Source organism: Pyrus communis, chromosome 12 (assembly GCF_041283825.1).
Source record: "Pyrus communis isolate YQ-2024b chromosome 12, ASM4128382v1, whole genome shotgun sequence".
In the NCBI taxonomy this organism is placed as follows: domain Eukaryota; kingdom Viridiplantae; phylum Streptophyta; class Magnoliopsida; order Rosales; family Rosaceae; genus Pyrus; species Pyrus communis.
Window position 1 is genome coordinate 6,899,148 of NC_142576.1, and position 18,872 is coordinate 6,918,019.

Consider the following 18,872-nt stretch of genomic DNA (forward strand, 5'->3'; position numbering starts at 1 on the left):
AGAATGAAGGACTATGTCTAAAGGTGTAATCAAACTTATTTGTGCTTCTATATTGAATCAAATTATGCCCCTTCTTAATGTATGAATGAAGAACTCGATGCATTAGTGTGATGTTGGGTTTCTAGATGTTAGTGCTACTTTTGTCAAGATTTGCTTTTTTAAGTTCGTGTTTTTTGTCTCTCTCATGGTGACACTGGAGTGTTCTGTCTTAATACAATTAGCGGCTTCGTTGGTGATTTTGTGTGCAGAATTTTTATTGGAGAAATTTGTAGTAATAGTTCTTCAACTTTAATTAAATTGAATCAATGGTCTCTCAATTAAAAATCTATTACTATTGGCCTCTCAACTCATGAAAATATGTAGCTATGGTCATTTTTTTCAACTTTGTTAGAATTTTATCAAAATAAGTTGTGTTGGAATGACCATTGCGATAATTGAGGTCCCTCAACTAATCAAAATGTGTAGCTATGATCATTTTCATCAACTTCGTCTGAATTTTGTCAAAATGTGTTATGTTGGAAAGATCATTACTACAATGGGGTTAAAGTTGAGGGACCACAAATGCATGTTTTGATAAGTTGAGGGATCAATGATAATGGATTTTTAGTTGAGAGACCATTGCTCTAATTGAGTTAAAGTTAAAGGACCATTGCTACAATTTACTCTTTTTATTATAACGCTCATTATTTGTTTATTTTACATTTCACTTTATAATCGATGATATTTTCACTTAAAGAGTGCTCACTTGGTAATTTTGTTGGCACTTTTGTGCGCAAAATATCCTGTATGGAGGGTTGAAGTAATTAAATTTCTAGTTTTCATGATTGATTTTAATTAAAAAAAAAACTATAATACTTAATTTTTTTTAATTTTATAAAAAACTATTAAGATATAATAGATGGTAGAAAAAATAAAGGGGCATTTTGATACAAGTCTAAAAAAATCACCCACTTTCAGATCAAGTCCAGTTTCATTTGATTTGTTAGTATGTCCATTTTGCCCCTTAAAGTAAAAATAAAAATATATTTTAATTTGTTAAATTTGAATTTCAAATGCCTTTATCTACTTTCTCATAAAAAAAAATTAAAAATCCATATACAACAAGTATGATAAGTTTATCAAAAATAAAAGTAAAACAATTGTGAGAGGTAGATGAAAAAAATTAAAAACTGTGATAGAGGTACGTAAGTTATGTGTTTTTTTCCACCTCTATGGGTGGAAAAGGTTTTTCATTCTACCTTTGTGGGTGGAATTAATTAATTTATTTTTATCTACCTGTTTTGGTGGAATGATTTATGCATCTTCAATCCTCCTTGTGTATAATTCATGGCGCACCCAATCCATCATCCTCGTTTGGCCAGAGTTTTTATATATACATTTGATTCAAAGTTTGTTTTAGTTTCTGTGCTTGTACCGTGGTGTTTGGGGATCTTTAATTATGATGCCATCTTAATTTGTTTGATATTCTCCCTTCCGTCCCAAAAAAACGTAACAAAATTTTGTTTGCCTGAATTGGTGGAAGGCGCAGATCAAAGTGGAGCAGCAGTTTGGTGACTATGAGTGCTGGGGATGGAGGGTTTATTCCTTTGGTGGGGCATTTAGGATTTTATTTCCCAAATACATTCAATTTTATGTATACCTACTCTTTAGGAAGACAAATACTTTATACCTATAAAGTAGATTTATTCTACTTAATACATACCAAAAAACTGAAGAAGAAATTAATCGTGGGAGCCTGCAATTATATTGATCATCTTTATGGAAGAAGGAGGAGCAGAAGATGAATATTATGGAAGAAGATTATTGGGCAGAATAATGCAGGAAGAGAAAGATATTGTGAGGGAGAAACAAGAAAAGAAAAATGAACGGTTTGTGGAAGGAGGAGAAAAAAATGAGATTTAAATCCTTAAAAATAATCCTATAATTAAGGATAAGATTCACTACTCCCCAACAACTAACTACCAATACTAACGCAATCGTTGCACCCAAAAATTTAAAAGATAAAATTTGACAAAAAAAAAATATATATAAAAGAAAAACTATCTTGTCCAAAGAATAAAATAAAGCAAAAGAGCATTTATTGCACACCATACCGCGAAGACTCTGTGCCACACTGAAAATTTTCTCGCTAGGCTGACTCCCTTTGGTCAACACATCGGACGGCATCTGTCCGCGTATTGCCTGAACTCCCAATGGCTTTTTCATCGCCCTTTTTGTCTTGTCGGGGGTTTTTCTTCTTTCTCTGAAGGGTTTTAGAAATTTAGACACGAAAAAAATCCGAATTTCACCATCAGAACACAGATCGAAGCTTTGAGATGGACGTCATCAAAACGCAGCAAGTATCGGCGAGACCGATCGAGAAGGTGATAGTCCACCCGCTTGTTCTGCTCAGCATCGTCGACAACTACAACCGAGTCGCCAAGGACACTCGCAAGCGAGTCGTCGGCGTTCTGCTCGGAAGCACCTACAAAGGCGTCGTCGACGTCTCCAACAGCTACGCAGGTCCGATTATCTAAGTTCCCCCCAGTTGATTTCACCGCATTATTTCAAATTTTGCCCCCCAATCCCTTGATTTGATTTGTCCTTAGGTTTAGATCCGAAAATTTGTTGGATTGATTGTGAATTTTGAGATTTTGGGATTTTGTTTGAATCGAAATTGGCAGTTATTTCGTGATTCGAATTGGGTTTTAGTTTTTTTTATTAGTGTAAGATTGATTTAATTTAGGGTTAGGGTTTGCAAATTGGGACCAATTTGGATTGGGGTTTGGGTTTTGTTTTACAGTAATTGAAGATTGAGCTTGAAATTGTTACTCTGATGTTCAGTGCCCTTCGAAGAAGAGGAGAAAGACCCTAGCATTTGGTTTCTTGACCACAACTACCATGAAGCAATGTTCTCCATGTTCAAGAGGATCAATGGTAACATTTGTTCAACGTTTGTGTATATTTGGATGTTTGCTTTTTTTCGTGGGAGGTGTTAGTGATCTCCATTTATGAATGTTTGTTAAAATTTCAGCCAAGGAGCATGTTGTAGGTTGGTATAGCACTGGGCCAAAACTCAAGGAGAATGATCTGGATATTCACAGTTTATTCCACAAGTAAGATCATGTAAATTAGTATATGCGTGCATTAAGCGGCATTGTGCATTTTTCCCAATATGCGCTTTTCGTTCATCTCTTTACTACAGTCCTGATTTTATTAAATGCGTGACTATCAAGGCTGGTCGTTTAGATTAATGAATGAATGTTATACTAATACACACATACGCGCTCTTTCTCAGCTTGGAATATTATGATTGTTGTGCTTAATTTTTATTTGTTTATAAAGTAAAGTTCTTTATGGTATGTAGCTATGTCCCAAACCCAGTCCTCGTCATTATTGATGTCCAGCCTAAGGAGTTGGGAATACCCACCAAAGCCTACTATGATGTCGAAGAAGTTAAAGAGGTAACCATGGATTTACATCTTCTTATTTGGCTGCTATCCCTTGTTTAAATGTTGAGAACATAGTTATTACTAGATTTCTGACAAGCTCCTTTGTATGGCCACCTATGCAACTAACTTAAAAGATTTGAATACAGAATGCAACTCAAAAAAGCCAGAAGATTTTTGTTCATGTGCCGTCAGAAATTGCTGCTCACGAGGTTGAGGAAATTGGTATGCCATAGGACGAATAGTTACATTTTCTTGTTAACAACTTATCCCTGTTCAAAAGCTGTAGGACATACAAGCATACACTTCTTTGTTGTTTAAAATCCTAGCCTACTAAATGTGTTATGTTGTTATTTATCAACAGGAGTGGAACACTTACTAAGAGATGTGAAGGATACAACCATCAGTACACTTGCAAATGAGGTTTTTCAACATATAATTTCTTTTTCCTTTTTGGGCATCTTGTTTTCCTTTTCAAAATGAAAAGATGAAGTCCGGTTTGATTTTAACCTACAGAAAGAAACTTGAGAATGAATGTTAAAAGCATCTACATATTTAATGAATTTGAAGGAATACACTTACCTTTCGTATTTACAGGTTACTGGAAAACTGACTGCTCTAAAGGGTTTGGATGCACGGTTACGAGAAATACGCAGTTACCTAGATCTTGTCATTGATGAGACGCTCCCACTAAATCATGAGATACTTTACCATTTGCAGGTACATTTTTCATTCCTTATTTATACATTACCGTTATCGCTTATTATGACTACCTTGTTGTGTTTCTTGTTCTTGCTGCATACTCACTTTTCTTACTTTTTGTGTATTTATTATATAATAAGTCATATTGAGGTTGTTTTTTGAAATGTCAGGACGTGTTCAATCTACTTCCAAATCTCAATGTGGCAGATTTAGTCAAGGGATTTTCAGGTATAAAAGCAAAAATATCTAGTGTGTGAGTTCAGTAATTTAGATAGCTCTACTCTTTAATGCAGGCCTTTTGATGTATATTTCCCTTCTCTATGCAGTAAAAACAAATGACATGATGTTGGTTATTTATCTTTCTTCTCTCATCCGAAGCGTCATCGCCCTCCACAACTTGATCAACAACAAGGTAACCATGCCCTTTTAACTCTTCATCCCACTCTGTCAACCAGACGCATACAACTGCACCACGCGTTTTGAACTTTCTTCTGAGGGTTTAGAATCCCCTTGTACCTCCCTCTTATATAGCTCTATCTGAGCTGAACTGAAGTAACACCTTATAGGAGTTCACCACCACTGTTAATGTTCCTTTCTTTCTGGAACACGAGTTTCTGTACATGTGCAATATAAAGAGTGAATATTCTGCCCCGTGCAAGGTTTTTGTTTCCCCTAATTCGTTCCAAAAGATATGAAACTATTCTTCTCAAAAAAAAGAAAAATAATAAATTGCAAATCTATTAATCTTGTCAAACTCCCCGCTTCTCCCAGTAGGTCAGACAATATGAGTCGGGGGTTTGTGTGTGCTAACCTTTTGTGCCTCTTTAACAGATGAGATTGTGAATGTGCTACTTTAGATTGGAAATTTAAAGGGTTATGCTACTAATATGTTGTACTTATAATAAACCCCAACAGATCAGATAAAAAAAAGTTGGGAACCCGAGGGTGCGGTCACGGTTGCATTTCTTTATTAAAGAATTAGAGTATGGTACTTTCTATCGAATTTAAATGGATATCTTCTGGCAGATTGAATGATATATCTCTATGATTTTCTCACATCTGTTTTCCAGGTGCTAAACAAAGAACATGAGAAAGCTGAGGATGCAAAGCCAGCAACCGTCCCGTCTGCCGCTGGCAGCTGAAAGACATGATTTGCTGGTGACTGGGGTTTCAACCGTTGTGACACTGCCCTAACTTTCGTTGTGGAGTCAATTCGATCTGCTACTTTCGAGGCTTTTATTGAAAATTTTGTACTCAAGATTGACAGGATTTGCAGGTGGAGATATTTCTGTCATTGATTTGTTACACTATACGAGTAGACTCTCGATGCATTTCTCCGATTGGCAAGCATTCATATTTTATCAGTACCAAGCTAGTTTGCTTAAAAATTAGAACAACGACCTCCTTTGGAAATAAGTGCTACCATTTCGTGATTGAAGATCAAACCGTATGAGCACCATGCGTAATGGAAATAATCGGATTGATGGTGACATTGCAATGTCGTGTTTTTAATCCACGTGTCATAATGCGAGTGAATGGTCATATTATCACATTCTGATATTTATTCCATGTGTTATGATATGAATCGACGATGGAGTTAGCTTTAATGTGACGTCATATCAAATAATTAAAAATTTAGAGTGTAACATAAAAAGAGGATGAATTAGGCTGTGTTTTAAGTCCAAAACTAATTTAGGTATGTTCCAAAGCAACGAAAGGGAAAATTTTCAATTTGTCACTTGAATGTTTGCCCAAGTGGCTAATTTAGGTAAGTCCAAAACCATAGGTGGCGCATTGTTTCAGTTATTCTTTTTCCAAGTGACGAATTAAAGCTCTTATAAAAGTTCAATTAGCAAACTCAAAGATTTGGCTAAAATGATCTTATCAAATTTCAATTGCTGAAATGATTGGACTTTCAGTATGTTGTTCATGTTCGGCCTATACATACGTAATTTGTATTATTGATATTTAATTTTAATTAGTTCAACAATTCGTGGAATTAATTTATGATCATTTAGGTCAATTTACAAAATAAAATGTCTCCAACAAAGAAACTACACGTCGTTTAGTTGATAATCCTCGAAACGAAGCGACACAGCGTTTTGGTACATGACCTCTTTACCCAAAACCCACTGTGGCGGCACAGCCACTTCAGCCCTGCCGCCCCTGGTAAAACAATAAAGTAGAAACGAGCCAGACGAGGAAGGTTTAGGGTTTTCCGGCACCGCGCTCCGCCGGAGAACAACCCAACTCTGAAATTTACCTCTCCACCTGTGAGAACATAGAAAGATGGGGAAAGCTTCAAGGGATAAGAGGGATATCTACTACCGGAAAGCAAAAGAAGAAGGATGGCGTGCACGCAGCGCCTTCAAGCTCCTCCAGATCGACGAGGAGTTCAATATTTTCGACGGCGTCAAGCGGGTCGTCGATCTCTGTGCCGCCCCTGGTAGCTGGAGTCAGGTATCAAACGATTCATATATCGTAATATCTATATTGTCCTTACTGTGATTACGCCGAAAACCCAATTCAAAGTTCCTAATTTTGGTTTTGATGCGTAATTTGGTGTAGGTTTTGAGTAGGAAATTGTATCTCCCAGCAAAGAGTTCATCTGATTCTAAGTAAGTTTTCATGTCATTTTCAGCTGCTAGTAGTTTTTAATCTTGTTCTAACATACAATGATCCTAACTTGATCCTTCCCCTATTTTTTCAGAGATGGCGATGTTCCGCTTATCGTAGCTATTGATTTGCAGCCAATGGCTCCGATTGAAGGTGTTATTCAAGTCCAGGGTGATATAACTAATGCCCGAACCGCTGAAGTGGTAACAATCAGCTACATTTCTAGTTTCCCTTCTATACATATTGTTCGTAATCATGGTATGGTGGTATGTGTTGTAATCCGGTTTTTGTTTATCTGATTTTTTTCGTAACACTTTAGGTCATCAGACATTTCGACGGTTGCAAAGCTGACCTGGTTGTGTGTGATGGTGCTCCTGATGGTATGCTGCGTTTCTGGTTTTATGGTCCACTGCGTTGTTACTGCTTTCATTTATAAGTAATGTCTGCTTTGGTGTGCTTTATCTGATTTGCAGTAACTGGCCTTCATGACATGGATGAATTTGTTCAGTCCCAGCTGATACTAGCGGTAAGTATCCCGGAAGTCCTTGCAAGGAAATTTAACATTATAAAAGTTTGCATGATAAGTACCTGTTTTAGAATGCAACATATCATCATTTGTTGTCCATTCTTGTTACTTTACATTGCATTCAATCTTTCTAACCCGTATGTATGCTGTTGAGCGTATGGTATTGATATCACCTGTTGGGTCTTCCTTGTAGGGTTTAACAATTGTGACTCATGTACTTAAAGAGGGTGGTAAATTTATAGCAAAGATATTCCGTGGAAAAGATACAAGTCTTCTGTACTGTCAGGTACTTTAAAGCTCACAAATTTGGGATCCTAAAAACTTGTTACAACAATGTATTCTGCATTTTTTTTCTTATGTTTGGCATCAAGAATCATGATTTCATTAAATGAATGTCCTTGTTGTTTTGCCCATTTGGTTGCAGCTGAAACTATTTTTCCCCATCGTGACTTTTGCAAAGCCGAAAAGCAGCCGCAACTCCAGCATAGGTAACAGATTGATCATCAATCTTATATTATGGTCTATCTGTAGTCATTTGAGAACTAAAGTTCAGAACGATTAATTGTGGGTTGTGGTTATGTGAAAAAAAAAAAAAGGGAGGGCTCTTTTTCGTTGTTTATATAAGTTGGAATTTGAATATAATTCTGGTCTAGAATTCTAGATATATAAGTGCCTCTTGAAATGCAGCTGAACGAAGTCTTCCATCATATCTAAATTCAATTCCTAAGAGGGCATCCAGCATGGCATGAGCGGCACAGATTTCTGAATATATTAACATAACATGGTAGTGTGCTTTTGTTGTGTCAAACTAATGCTGGTATTTCATGTTATACAGAGGCATTTGCAGTCTGTGAGAATTATTCCCCTCCTGATGGGTTCAACCCTAAGGATCTGCATCGACTGCTAGAAAAGGTGGGAAGCCCCTCCGGAGCAGATGATCTAGGTATATACATTTAGACTCTTATGGTTCATAAAAATTACAGTATTTATAGCCATTCTTGCAATTCTTTGGTGATGTGTAATGAATTTGTACAGTCACAGTTCAAAATTTGAATGAAGAGCACAGCTTCGTTGTATTTTTGGATTTTGATATGGCAGTAATTGATGTCATTTTGTCCCTTGGCAGATTGCAGTAGCGGGTGGTTGGAAGGGCCCAATAAGGTGTACATTCCATTTTTAGCATGTGGTGACCTCAGTGGGTATGACTCTGACCGCTCCTATCCGCTGCCTAAAGACGCCCAGGGAAGTTACCGGAGCTTGGATCCTGTACAGCCCCCAATTGCCCCTCCCTATAAGAGAGCTCTAGAAATGAAGAAAGCTTTCAGCCAGGGCATTACAGAGCTTGAGAAACTTTCGTTGGAATCTTGAACGTGTTTCGCTATCGTTTGTCATTCATACACAGAATCAAGCATCACTAGCAATCCTTAGATATTGTATAATTTAACTTATAGACGGGCTGGTGTCCCAATTTTTTAGAGAATTAGTGATCCTTCATTGTTGTAGCAGTGTGTGATGTCTCATGATATTTGATTGATCTTGGATTTGCCATTGATCTTCCTGAGTAAATTCAGCTGCTTTGTTGGGTCAAAAGATTGAGATAAAGTTGATGTAAAAAGTGGGATATTCGTTGAGTTGAACAATTGTGGTCCAATCCAAAAGAGGCACGGGACTCTAGCCCCACAGCCCATGCTGATTCCTCTGAATTTATCAGTATCCATGAGTTGGTAACTTTGCATCATGTTTGGTACTTGTAAGATATTCGACAGGTACTTCTTTGAATTTGAAGAATAAGCATAATTACATTTAGGCTGCAGGATTAAAAAGTTTTAATCGCTTATGGTTATTCACTTGGGTTACAAGCTCTTGCTAATTACTGATTCGAACACAATACTTAGATTCAAGGGTTGGTGCTTTTAATCACCCAGTAATTACTGGTTTGAACTAGTGTCACGTATCTTGGGGTGTGCTTAGTCGGTTTTGGAGTCGGGGCAGAGGTGAAATCACCTCTGCCCAGTGAGAGAAGGCATAAACTCGCCTAGACGTGGTCAAGGCGTGTTTAAGCGCCTAAGGTGTTTGATTGGGCATTCCCAAGACCCTTTAGCAATCCAAAATCTTGCTTGAAATTTGAAATTTTTTGGGAAACCTTTGCTCTGGTTCTATGTTGCAACAATGTCTTCACGAAGAAGAATGAAGGGTTTTTTCCATTTATTTAGAGAGACTTGGCCCAAAATGACGCTGTTTTGGCCAAGTCTTTAATCTTTGTAAATGACTTGACCCAAAACAACGTCGTTTTAGCCAAGTCTAATTTTATTTTATTTTTTATATTCACAAACGTCCCCTTCTTCTTCCCTACCCAATACCCAATTCTCTCTACTATATTTCACCTGATCCTCAATTCACTCTGCTATATTTCACCCAATCCCAAATCCCCAATTCCTCAAATCCTAAATTCTCAATCCCAATCCCATATTTCAATTTTAACCCAATCTCATACTACATTTTGTTTCAAAATTCAAGTTTTTAAGTATTCTAATCTCAATTTGGTAATGGTCAGTTTGATTGCTTGTTTTATTGATGATTTGTTTGTTTTACAAAGCATTACACACACACACACACACACACACACACACACACACACACATGTATATATATACATACAAATTAAAAAAATTATATCTCGTGAGGCTTCGCCTCATGCCTCAAAGCTTTTGCTAGGTGAGGCTACCCATGAAATGCCTCGCCTATGCCTTCGCCTTTTAAAACATTGGTTTGAACACAAGATTTTGCATTCAGGAACCACTCTTAACCACTTGATTTACGAGCTCTTACATATTATAGACTATCAGTGATTGCTCAAAATTAAAGCAACTTGGTAAACAAAAATTCACACAAGATAAGGTGATTTGGACTCGTTATGTATCTTTTTACATGTTACAGATAAATTTTGCATGCAACAACCGAAAACTTTTATTTTCTTGCCTTTTTTATGAACACTAATCATTCTACAAGTCTCTTATTAACAAAAATTTCAAGCAATTGAATTTGTTCTCTGCAAAGAAGCAGCAGAATTCAGGAACTCGATGCAGTCCTCCAATGCTTCAACTCGATGAGATTCCATAGGATCGGATACAGACCTTGACCTTGTCAGGTGGTTGGACGATGACACCTTCCTCGAAGTCCGCTTTCTTGCAGACATAATGCACACTGCTCTAGCCATGTTGGTTCTGAGAGTTCGTAGTAGTTTGATGGGTGTGGAGAGCACTTGTGTATCTTTGAGCAACCTGAAAGTCCAAATTCCGGTCACCCTGCTCCTGCTTCCACCAACTCTGGAGCCGCCACCGCCGCCCTGTTTCAGATACAGAATTGGCTTTTCATTCACATCAGGACTGAAACTCACCCTCCTACTAGCTCTCGTTGACATTTTACACACACACACACACACACACACACAGAAGGGTTATGATATGAAAAAAGTTAGCACTAGATTGTGGAGCAGAGAGAGGGCAGTTGGGTTTGTTATGACGAGTATTTATGGTGGGATTGGATTTGGGAAAAGAGAGAAAAGGAAAAGGGGGGATTGGATACAGAAGGGAAAAGAAAAAGAGAGGGTTGGATTGGACTAAAATTGAGAAATGGTTTGTGTGTTGGTGTTAAAAAGCAAAATGCTGGTTTGACTACGAGACCGAGCAAGTAAGCGTTTGGCTCACGCTGTCACTCCACTGGGACGACTGGGTCATATTTATATACCTGCATGAGCCATGCACATGGCGCGAGTGATGTAATAAGATGCTAAATCAATAGATCATTATTAAACCCACATTCTCTGCAGGCCGGCTTTTAAAGTTGATTAAAGGGTTAACTACGTTTAAACTCTTCAAATTTAGAAATGATTTTTTAAAATAAGTTACTGTTTTAAAAATTTTATTTATACCATAATGTTTTTCAATCATATCATTTTATGTTTTTGGATTATTTGACTATATGGTTTTTCATTAAATTGATTGCGTTGCACGACAACGAATTGAATAGTTTGGTCCAAACATTTCAATTATGACTCATACGCCAGCTTAGAAAGTGGTCTCACATATGGCATATCATTTATTTATGTAAGACTACACATTCAACCAGACAAAATATAAAAATTGGTACAATTTCAAAACCTCATTATGTAATGTAGAGATTTATTGATGGCTCATTTTAATCATTGTTAGCCCTTGCTTTGACTAGCCTCTTGCCACACTTATGTGTGTGGCAATAGACTTTTTTAATTAAATTTATATTTAAAAATAAATAAATTTATAATTTATGTAATTTATAAATAATTTAATAATACGAAATATAATAATTTAACTACCCCAACCTGGGATGGTTTTAAATCACATATATTAATTTTTTTTTTCAGCCTTATTAATTAAGTCAATTTTTCCAACATTTATATGTAGGGAGAGGCAAATTTGGTATTTCAAAGATTTCACCAAATTAGCACCCTCTTTTAATCACAATGACACTGTTTGGCTTTTTACATGCAGTGACGGTTTTGGTGGTGCCCTTGAACAGGGCTCCCAATCCTAAAGAGCCCCTAAAAGACAATACCATATACACATGTACCAACTTGGTTTGTCGTAAACAAAAAAAAAAAATTCATTTTTGAAAATTTTTTAGATTCTGCATGTGAATAAGAGAACACATGGTTTTCAGATTTTTAACTATATGGTTTTTCATTAAATTGATGGCGTTGCGGGTGTGAGACTCAGTTACGAGATACAATGTATGTTACATTTGCACCAAAAGTATTCATCATGGAGCTTTATTGTTTCCTTAATGAACGCTTCATGTCCCCAAACGATAGCGAATTGGATAGTTTGGTCCAAACATTTCACCTATGGCTTATACATCAGCCTAGAAAGTGGTCTCACATATGGCATGTCATCGATTTAATGTAAGACTACACGTTCAAACAGACAGAATATAAAAATTGGTACAATATCAAAACCTCATGATGTGATGTAGAAAATTATAAATTCATGGCTCATTTTAAACACTGCGAGCCCTTGCTTTGACTATCCTCTTGCCACACATGTAAGTGTGTGGCAATAGACTTTTTTTATAATTAAATATTTATTTTTTTAAATTTATGTAATTTATATATAAATTATAAATAATTTAATAATACGAAATAAAATATTTTAAAAAAAAGTTAGTAACTACCCCAACCTGGGATGGTTTAAATCACAATAGCATATTGGCACACAAAACGTGTGTAAGTAAATTTTTTATTTTTGTTTTTGAAATAGAAGGAGAGAGGAAGAGAGTGATAGAGAATGTGAGAGTGTGAAGTTTTATTTATTTATTTATTTTTATTTAGAGATATGTTAGGATTACATATAGGTGGGGCTTTGAAAGAAAAAAAAAAGAAGCAAAATTTGGTTGTGTGAAATTACATTTCTACCCCAGATTTCTTATTCAAGTTATGTTTTAATTAGAGGGTTAAACTGGTAATTTCATAGAATTTTGGTTGACAATGAGTGTTTTATTAATTAGAAGAGATATATTATTTTATTTTTTCAGCCTTATTAATTAAGTCAGTCTTTCCAACATTTAAATGTAGGGAGAGGCAAATTTGGTATTACAAGCGTTTCACCAAATTAGCCCCCTCTCTTTATATATAGAGATTAATCAATATAACACTGTTTGACTTCTATTGTGTAGTGACGGTTTTGGACATGTGGAATAGGAAGCCATTGAATAGGGCTCCCAATCCTAAAGGGACCCTAAAAGATGATATCATCTACATATGTACTAATTTGGTTTGTCGCAAAAAGAGAAAAAAAAAAAAAAAAAAAACCTTCATATTTGAAATTTTTTCTCGATTTTGCATGTGAGTAGAAATATGACCTCCATATGCATAATCACTTTTATATATGTTTTTAGTTTGGTTATGTTGGTTTTGCTCTATTTTTTTTTTATATAATTATAGTACACCATTTATATCCCTTATTACTACAACTATAGACATATAAATTAGTTTTGTAGCAAGATTTGTTTTTATTTTTTTATTTTTTTATTTTTTTTTTTTACAAGAGTCTATTTATTGTGTACTGCACAAGAGCTCCTAAAATCTCAGAGCCGACCCTACTTATGTGTAATGCCTCTTTTGTTTATGCTTGCAAATCACAAACTAACAAACGTTCAAAAGTAACTCATTAAAATGATAAAACGAAAAACTTGATGTGCACATATGAAACTATGATTTGTCGGTAACGATAAAATGACTCTTTTATCTGTGAGAAGTTAGGCATTTGTCTTGATTATGATTAGAGCTAAAGGTGGTTATATATTATTACCAATCAGCTGGCACTAATAGTAGGTATGATTAGCATGGGAAAATTTTGAATCTTAAATGTTACCATAGAACATTTTGATGGGATCGAAGAAATAGGTTTTGGTCAAAAGAAAAGAATGAGGAGGTGGTGGAGCCATGAGAGGAAGACAAAGAGTGGAGTGTTGAGGGGAGGGGGCAAGCAAGAGAGACAAGCACTTGGCAATTCTTTTCTCATCAGCAATATATTTCTTGCTTTTTAGGTGCTCCCTGCGGTGCAGTGCAGTGAAGGCCCTACTTTTTTCCCTCAGTTGTCCATCAGAATCTCGGTGGGGGGGGGGGGGAGAGAGAGAGAGAGAGAGAAAGAGAGAGAGAGCGAGAGAGAAGAATCTGTTTTGAATATAAGAGAGGAGGATAGATGTGGGTTTGGCGTGAATATTAGGGCACACTTTATTTGCTCTCCTCTTCTTTTTGACAGAAGAAAATAAATAGACAAAAATTCCTGTGTCGAAGAATCTGTTTGCTGGGAGTGGTTCTTTTTGACTGACTGGTACAAAAGCCAAAAGGCTCATCCCGCTCCCCAATAAATGTGGATTTTGCATATTCAGCCCAGAACTCATTCTCATTGTTTACGACACAAGTAAACATACAGACTAGGCGCTACTAAAGTTGGTTGGAATGGTGTACTTCTTTTCGATGTAATTAAGTTTAGGAACGCAACGTACTTTCTCTCGACAATTAAGTTTGAATTTAGATTAAATTAATTAAAGCATTCATCATGATGATGCCTTTTCTTGCTAAATTCTCATTATTTTGTGGCTATTTTTCAGCTCCAATTTGTATTGGATTCTGAGTGTTCCACTATGTTTCCTCGGTAAAGTCGTATATGAAATCAACATTTCAAGTTTGGATTCAAAGTTTTCTGCTTTGAATCATGACTTGTTGGAATCAATGTATGCCACTTTTTTATATCCAGCCTTGACAGTCATCGCAGTATGGAAGAAAGGAGATTGGTCTGAGGGTCCTTTATTCAAAATATAGACTATTAGATGCTGCTGATGCCCAGGTGGACCACAACTATACTTAGACAGTAGACTTCATCTTTACCACGCCTAAAAAGTTTAACGGGGAATTGTTTGACGATTACATGGTGTTACTAATTAATTTATATAAATATAGTAATGTGTTTGATCTAATTATTGATGACGAAGTACAAGATTTTGGATAGGGTTCGTTGTGGATTTTCATGATTACTAAGGTGTGCTTAATTAGGGAGTTTTGTACTAATTTGAAAGTTCATAGTTTTGTGCGTGTGGAAGTTTTGATGCTCACTTGAGTTGATTTGGCTTCATGTTTGGCGTAATATATAACCGGATTGAAATGAACTCAATGTTAAATCATTATTTTTCACACACCCCAAATTATTTCTCCTACATCCTTTTAATTTTTTAATATTTTTCTATCAAATGTTAGTGGTGTGTAGAAAATATTAAAAAATTAAAAAAATGTGAGATAAGTAATTTAGGATATGTGAATATAATTTCTCTTTTTTTTTCCTTGATTCTTCTAATTTGGTACCTCGACAAGTTCGAGTAGACTGGTAGAATAGATGGACTCATATTATTCAAATTTTTGGTGAACGAAATCATATAATAAGTGCTTTGACAAACCCTGGTGCTTAGTGATCTAGTTTTTGTAGTAGGACTCGGCGACATGCTTTTATTTTCTCTTTTTGTCATAGGAACTAGTTAAGCATGCCCAATGCATTTCATAATAGTTTAAGTGACTATGATACCTATATATAAGAATCAGAGACATATTGAGTTTGATATTTACAACACTACTATTACACTAATATGAGTTCAATAATCTTGAGAGTTAAACTTTAGAACCCATTAGTTTACATTCACACTCATGAGTTTAAATATTGGTATCACACTAAAATTTTCTGGCCCATTGCAGGATTATGATTCCTATATGAGCTCAATATATTGGTATCACGCTCACTTTTTTCGGTCTACTATAAAATGGCTAACTATCATTTCATATAGATCTTTATGATCTTTCCTCTATTATTTCCAAGGTTTAGCTTCATGCTCGTCACGTTCTACTCTTTTTTTTTCTTTCTCCAAGGGTACATCTGTTGTACTGAACTATTTCGGACCAAACTAGCTAACTTTGGAAACTAAGCTAGACTGATTTAATGAAGTGTTTGTGTCACATCCCGATCCCGACATACAACCAAGATCGACACGTGATGTCACCACATTCTTGTTTATCTTTCATGTCTCGCCTCCGAGACAAGACCACAACACAATCAATGATTTAACTACGCATTCATTTTCTTTTATTTCATGGGTGCATCTAACATTAGCGTTACACTACCTACGTACCCTAAGAAGGGATCAAGCCATTCATATATAGTTCACCATTCACTAAACTCAGACATTTATCCCAGTGCGTTCTAACAGGAAGGCATAGCATTCCTCACTCAATTATTGGGACTTGACAAACATGAATTACTAGATTCAGAACTACATAACAAACCCACATGACAGTCAAGATTTCCATTTCATCCATCTTATAAATCACTATGTTTCAATATAATACCTCAATTTATAGCATGCAACATCTCAAAGAACAACCAACGTAGCACAATATGATTCTCTAGCCACATTGGTCAATGAATCTAATCATAGTAATAACAATCATATCCAACATTATTCCGCAATCACTCCAATGAATCAATCCCAAGAATCAAAGATGCACGATATTAACGTTTAACTACGTTAATCAATCACTAAGATCACATATCAATTCATGAAATTTAATAAAGAAATTCTACATAATTCCCTACCTAGATTCCAAGTAATAACATGATAAATTTAATTTATAAACACAATGTCTATTGTGAGCAATTTCTATTCACTCAAATCTAGGGTCGGACTAACCTTATGGAAATGAGCAAGAGTAGGGATTCTGGACAACTCAACGAAATCCAACTAAAATATGATCGCCTATCGAAATGTACCAAGTATAACTAATCCTGATCACCCCTAGAATGCATATGGTCCCCCATTGCTGATATACCAAACAAAACCATAGGCATAATCTAATCGTGCAGGCAGTGATCATCTATCGCGGATATACCGAGCATGATCACCCCTAAAATATGTATGGTCCCCTATTGCGGATATACCAAGCAGGGTCATCCACGTACCACTACTATAGGGTGCAGTTAGATCAGCACACAACCTCCTTACTCCCATCTTAACCCCTATAACTTACAACGCAATCGCCTGCACTATCAACTTTTCATGGCCACTAACTAAAATGTCACACAATCATACAAGTTCTACGAAACACTTTTAATAGGATTCTAGGCTCACATTGTCATAATAGTTACCATACATGTCATTCATATTATCAAGAAGATAAATACACATCTATATCATAATAAGGTGTCCCATACACGTAAACTGAGGTATATATTACATGGGATGGCTCACTAACCGATATACTCACTAAGCCCTACTTGTTCTCTAATAATACTAATTTTAGTATTCAATAACGAATAAGAACATTTTGATCAAAATCAACCCTAGTAAATCAATCAGGAAGATCCGCCCATCGGATTTCCAATCTGTAAGTTTCTAAGGTCCTCAAATATTACGTATATTAATATAATAAAGTTTGGTAACGATCGAATCGTCGATTGTTATAATGATGAAATGGCGGCCTCTAACGAAAATATGTTCAAACGACAAGATTTCATCAATCGGATGTCACATATGGATTTGGGGTATCAAATTTAGCCTAGAAAGACAGAGTTGGCCCACTGGCCACTTGTCGCCGCATGCAGCGGTTTCTGGCGAATGGAAATTTAATTTTTCAACTAACTCTAAAAATTACCAAATTTTAGTTGAATTCAACTGGGAAACACCTGAAATTGGCCTCGATCCATTTGAAACCCTAGATTTGGGTGTTCTCAATTCGACCTCAAAACATACTCCGATACCTTAACCTAAGAATGGGTCTTGTTCTTGAGATTGAGAGGAGTCTATTGGGGGTGGTGGTCGACGAAGTTGGTTTCAGAAATAGTGGATCGCTGCCAAGGAACACCGGCAGCACCGATACTGTTCATAGTGAAACGGGGCCAAATCACGTTAGTTTTTGTGTGAAATTGAAGAAGGGATCGACTGGGTTCGAAGTGAGGATCGACATGACACTAGTCTCTTCATCAATGATGGTTGGAATATGGAGATATGGCCGAGTCGGGTTGGCAGATCGAAGAGGGGGTCCAGTTCCCTCATTTTCTTCTCCCGTATTTCCCTCATTTCCCCTCATGATTGGTCATTCTCCTTCCTTTTCTCTCCTACATCTTCATCTTTTCCCCTCTTTCCTGCTGCCATCTGGCAGCTTCTAATTTTTTTTATTTTTTTTAAAACAACTAAAACGTCTCTAATTTTTTCGTTTCAATTCCTATTTGCGAAAGGTTGTCGCCTACGCGCTCGTAGGATTGAGCTTTATCCAATTATACTTAGTGTGACAGATTTTTAATGATTACTGACCAAAATTCAAACTTCGTAATCAGTTTAATTAAAATCTAAATTTAATAAAATTTAATATAAAATCCTGAAAATAATATAAAATCTCGTTAATACAAATACATAGTTTACAATAGTGAAATCCAGGAATGAGATTTCATAGTTTAGTGCATTGTCAAACTAAGAAACAGAATAATAACAAATTTTAATACTATATTATTTAATTTATATTTATTAATATCTCATTATTACCTTCTTCTTTTTATTTTTTATTTTTTTTTCCATTTTAGAAACCTCTCCCTTCTTACTTTTCTTCTCCATCCATTTCCCTCTTTTTCTTCCTAATTTTTTTTCCGTCCCTCTCCTTTTTTTTTTCTCCCCTTTCCTTCTTTGCCTTCTCGATCTCAAATCAGATTCCAAAGTCTTAAGCTTGCCTTGATTCTCCTGCACCTGAGCTTCCAAGCATGACTTGGCAAATCAGAACTTGAATCAGAATCTAAGTCATCTGAGTATTCATGAGTCGGCTTCTCCGGCGTCAATGGGGAAGGTCTATGATTAGGGAGTCTGGACCGTGTGTATGTGTGATTAGAACGACTATGTGATTGGATGATTGTTGTGCGTTTCAGACGCACAACGATTTTGTGAAAGAAAAAAAAATATGCTTGTTTGTTTCGAATTTTAGGGGTTGGATCTAGCTTTGAAAATGGAACAATTGATAATTTTTTTGCTTTTTT

General features: G+C 36.0%; 3 protein-coding genes across 3 annotated transcripts; 2 read left to right on the plus strand and 1 right to left on the minus strand.

Moving 5' to 3' along the window:
• The first annotated feature begins 2,086 nt into the window (after nucleotides 1–2,086).
• On the plus strand, nucleotides 2,087–5,518 carry LOC137744811 (26S proteasome non-ATPase regulatory subunit 7 homolog A). The gene is made up of 10 exons (XM_068484612.2): nucleotides 2,087–2,502; nucleotides 2,824–2,916; nucleotides 3,014–3,095; nucleotides 3,347–3,443; nucleotides 3,578–3,653; nucleotides 3,793–3,851; nucleotides 4,026–4,148; nucleotides 4,301–4,358; nucleotides 4,457–4,542; nucleotides 5,201–5,518. The coding sequence occupies exons 1-10, from the start codon at nucleotides 2,316–2,318 to the stop codon at nucleotides 5,270–5,272; spliced, it is 933 nt and encodes a 310-aa protein (XP_068340713.2). The 5' UTR covers nucleotides 2,087–2,315; the 3' UTR covers nucleotides 5,273–5,518.
• Nucleotides 5,519–5,998: 480 nt separating this feature from the next.
• LOC137745589 (uncharacterized) lies at nucleotides 5,999–8,975 on the plus strand. Its single transcript, XM_068485563.2, has 9 exons — nucleotides 5,999–6,590; nucleotides 6,699–6,748; nucleotides 6,841–6,949; nucleotides 7,066–7,126; nucleotides 7,220–7,272; nucleotides 7,466–7,558; nucleotides 7,697–7,760; nucleotides 8,108–8,215; nucleotides 8,399–8,975. Exons 1-9 carry the CDS (start codon nucleotides 6,420–6,422, stop codon nucleotides 8,638–8,640), a joined length of 951 nt encoding a protein of 316 aa, XP_068341664.2. The 5' UTR covers nucleotides 5,999–6,419; the 3' UTR covers nucleotides 8,641–8,975.
• A 1,156-nt stretch (nucleotides 8,976–10,131) lies between these two features.
• LOC137744282 (uncharacterized) lies at nucleotides 10,132–11,053 on the minus strand. The gene has a single exon (XM_068484136.2). The coding sequence runs from the start codon at nucleotides 10,691–10,693 to the stop codon at nucleotides 10,301–10,303; it is 393 nt and encodes a 130-aa protein (XP_068340237.2). The 5' UTR covers nucleotides 10,694–11,053; the 3' UTR covers nucleotides 10,132–10,300.
• Nucleotides 11,054–18,872: the final 7,819 nt, after the last annotated feature.

Bases quoted from the DNA above. Each gene is read 5' to 3' on its own strand.
- LOC137744811 (XM_068484612.2), top strand. From the start codon at position 2,316: ATGGACGTCATCAAAACGCAGCAAGTATCGGCGAGACCGATCGAGAAG. The intron at 3,444-3,577 runs GTAACCATGGAT...ATTTGAATACAG, and splicing joins ATGTCGAAGAAGTTAAAGAG to AATGCAACTCAAAAAAGCCA. The intron at 4,543-5,200 runs GTAACCATGCCC...TCTGTTTTCCAG, and splicing joins ACAACTTGATCAACAACAAG to GTGCTAAACAAAGAACATGA.
- LOC137745589 (XM_068485563.2), top strand. From the start codon at position 6,420: ATGGGGAAAGCTTCAAGGGATAAGAGGGATATCTACTACCGGAAAGCA. The intron at 6,950-7,065 runs GTAACAATCAGC...GTAACACTTTAG, and splicing joins ATGCCCGAACCGCTGAAGTG to GTCATCAGACATTTCGACGG. The intron at 7,559-7,696 runs GTACTTTAAAGC...ATTTGGTTGCAG, and splicing joins CAAGTCTTCTGTACTGTCAG to CTGAAACTATTTTTCCCCAT.
- LOC137744282 (XM_068484136.2), bottom strand. From the start codon at position 10,693: ATGTCAACGAGAGCTAGTAGGAGGGTGAGTTTCAGTCCTGATGTGAAT.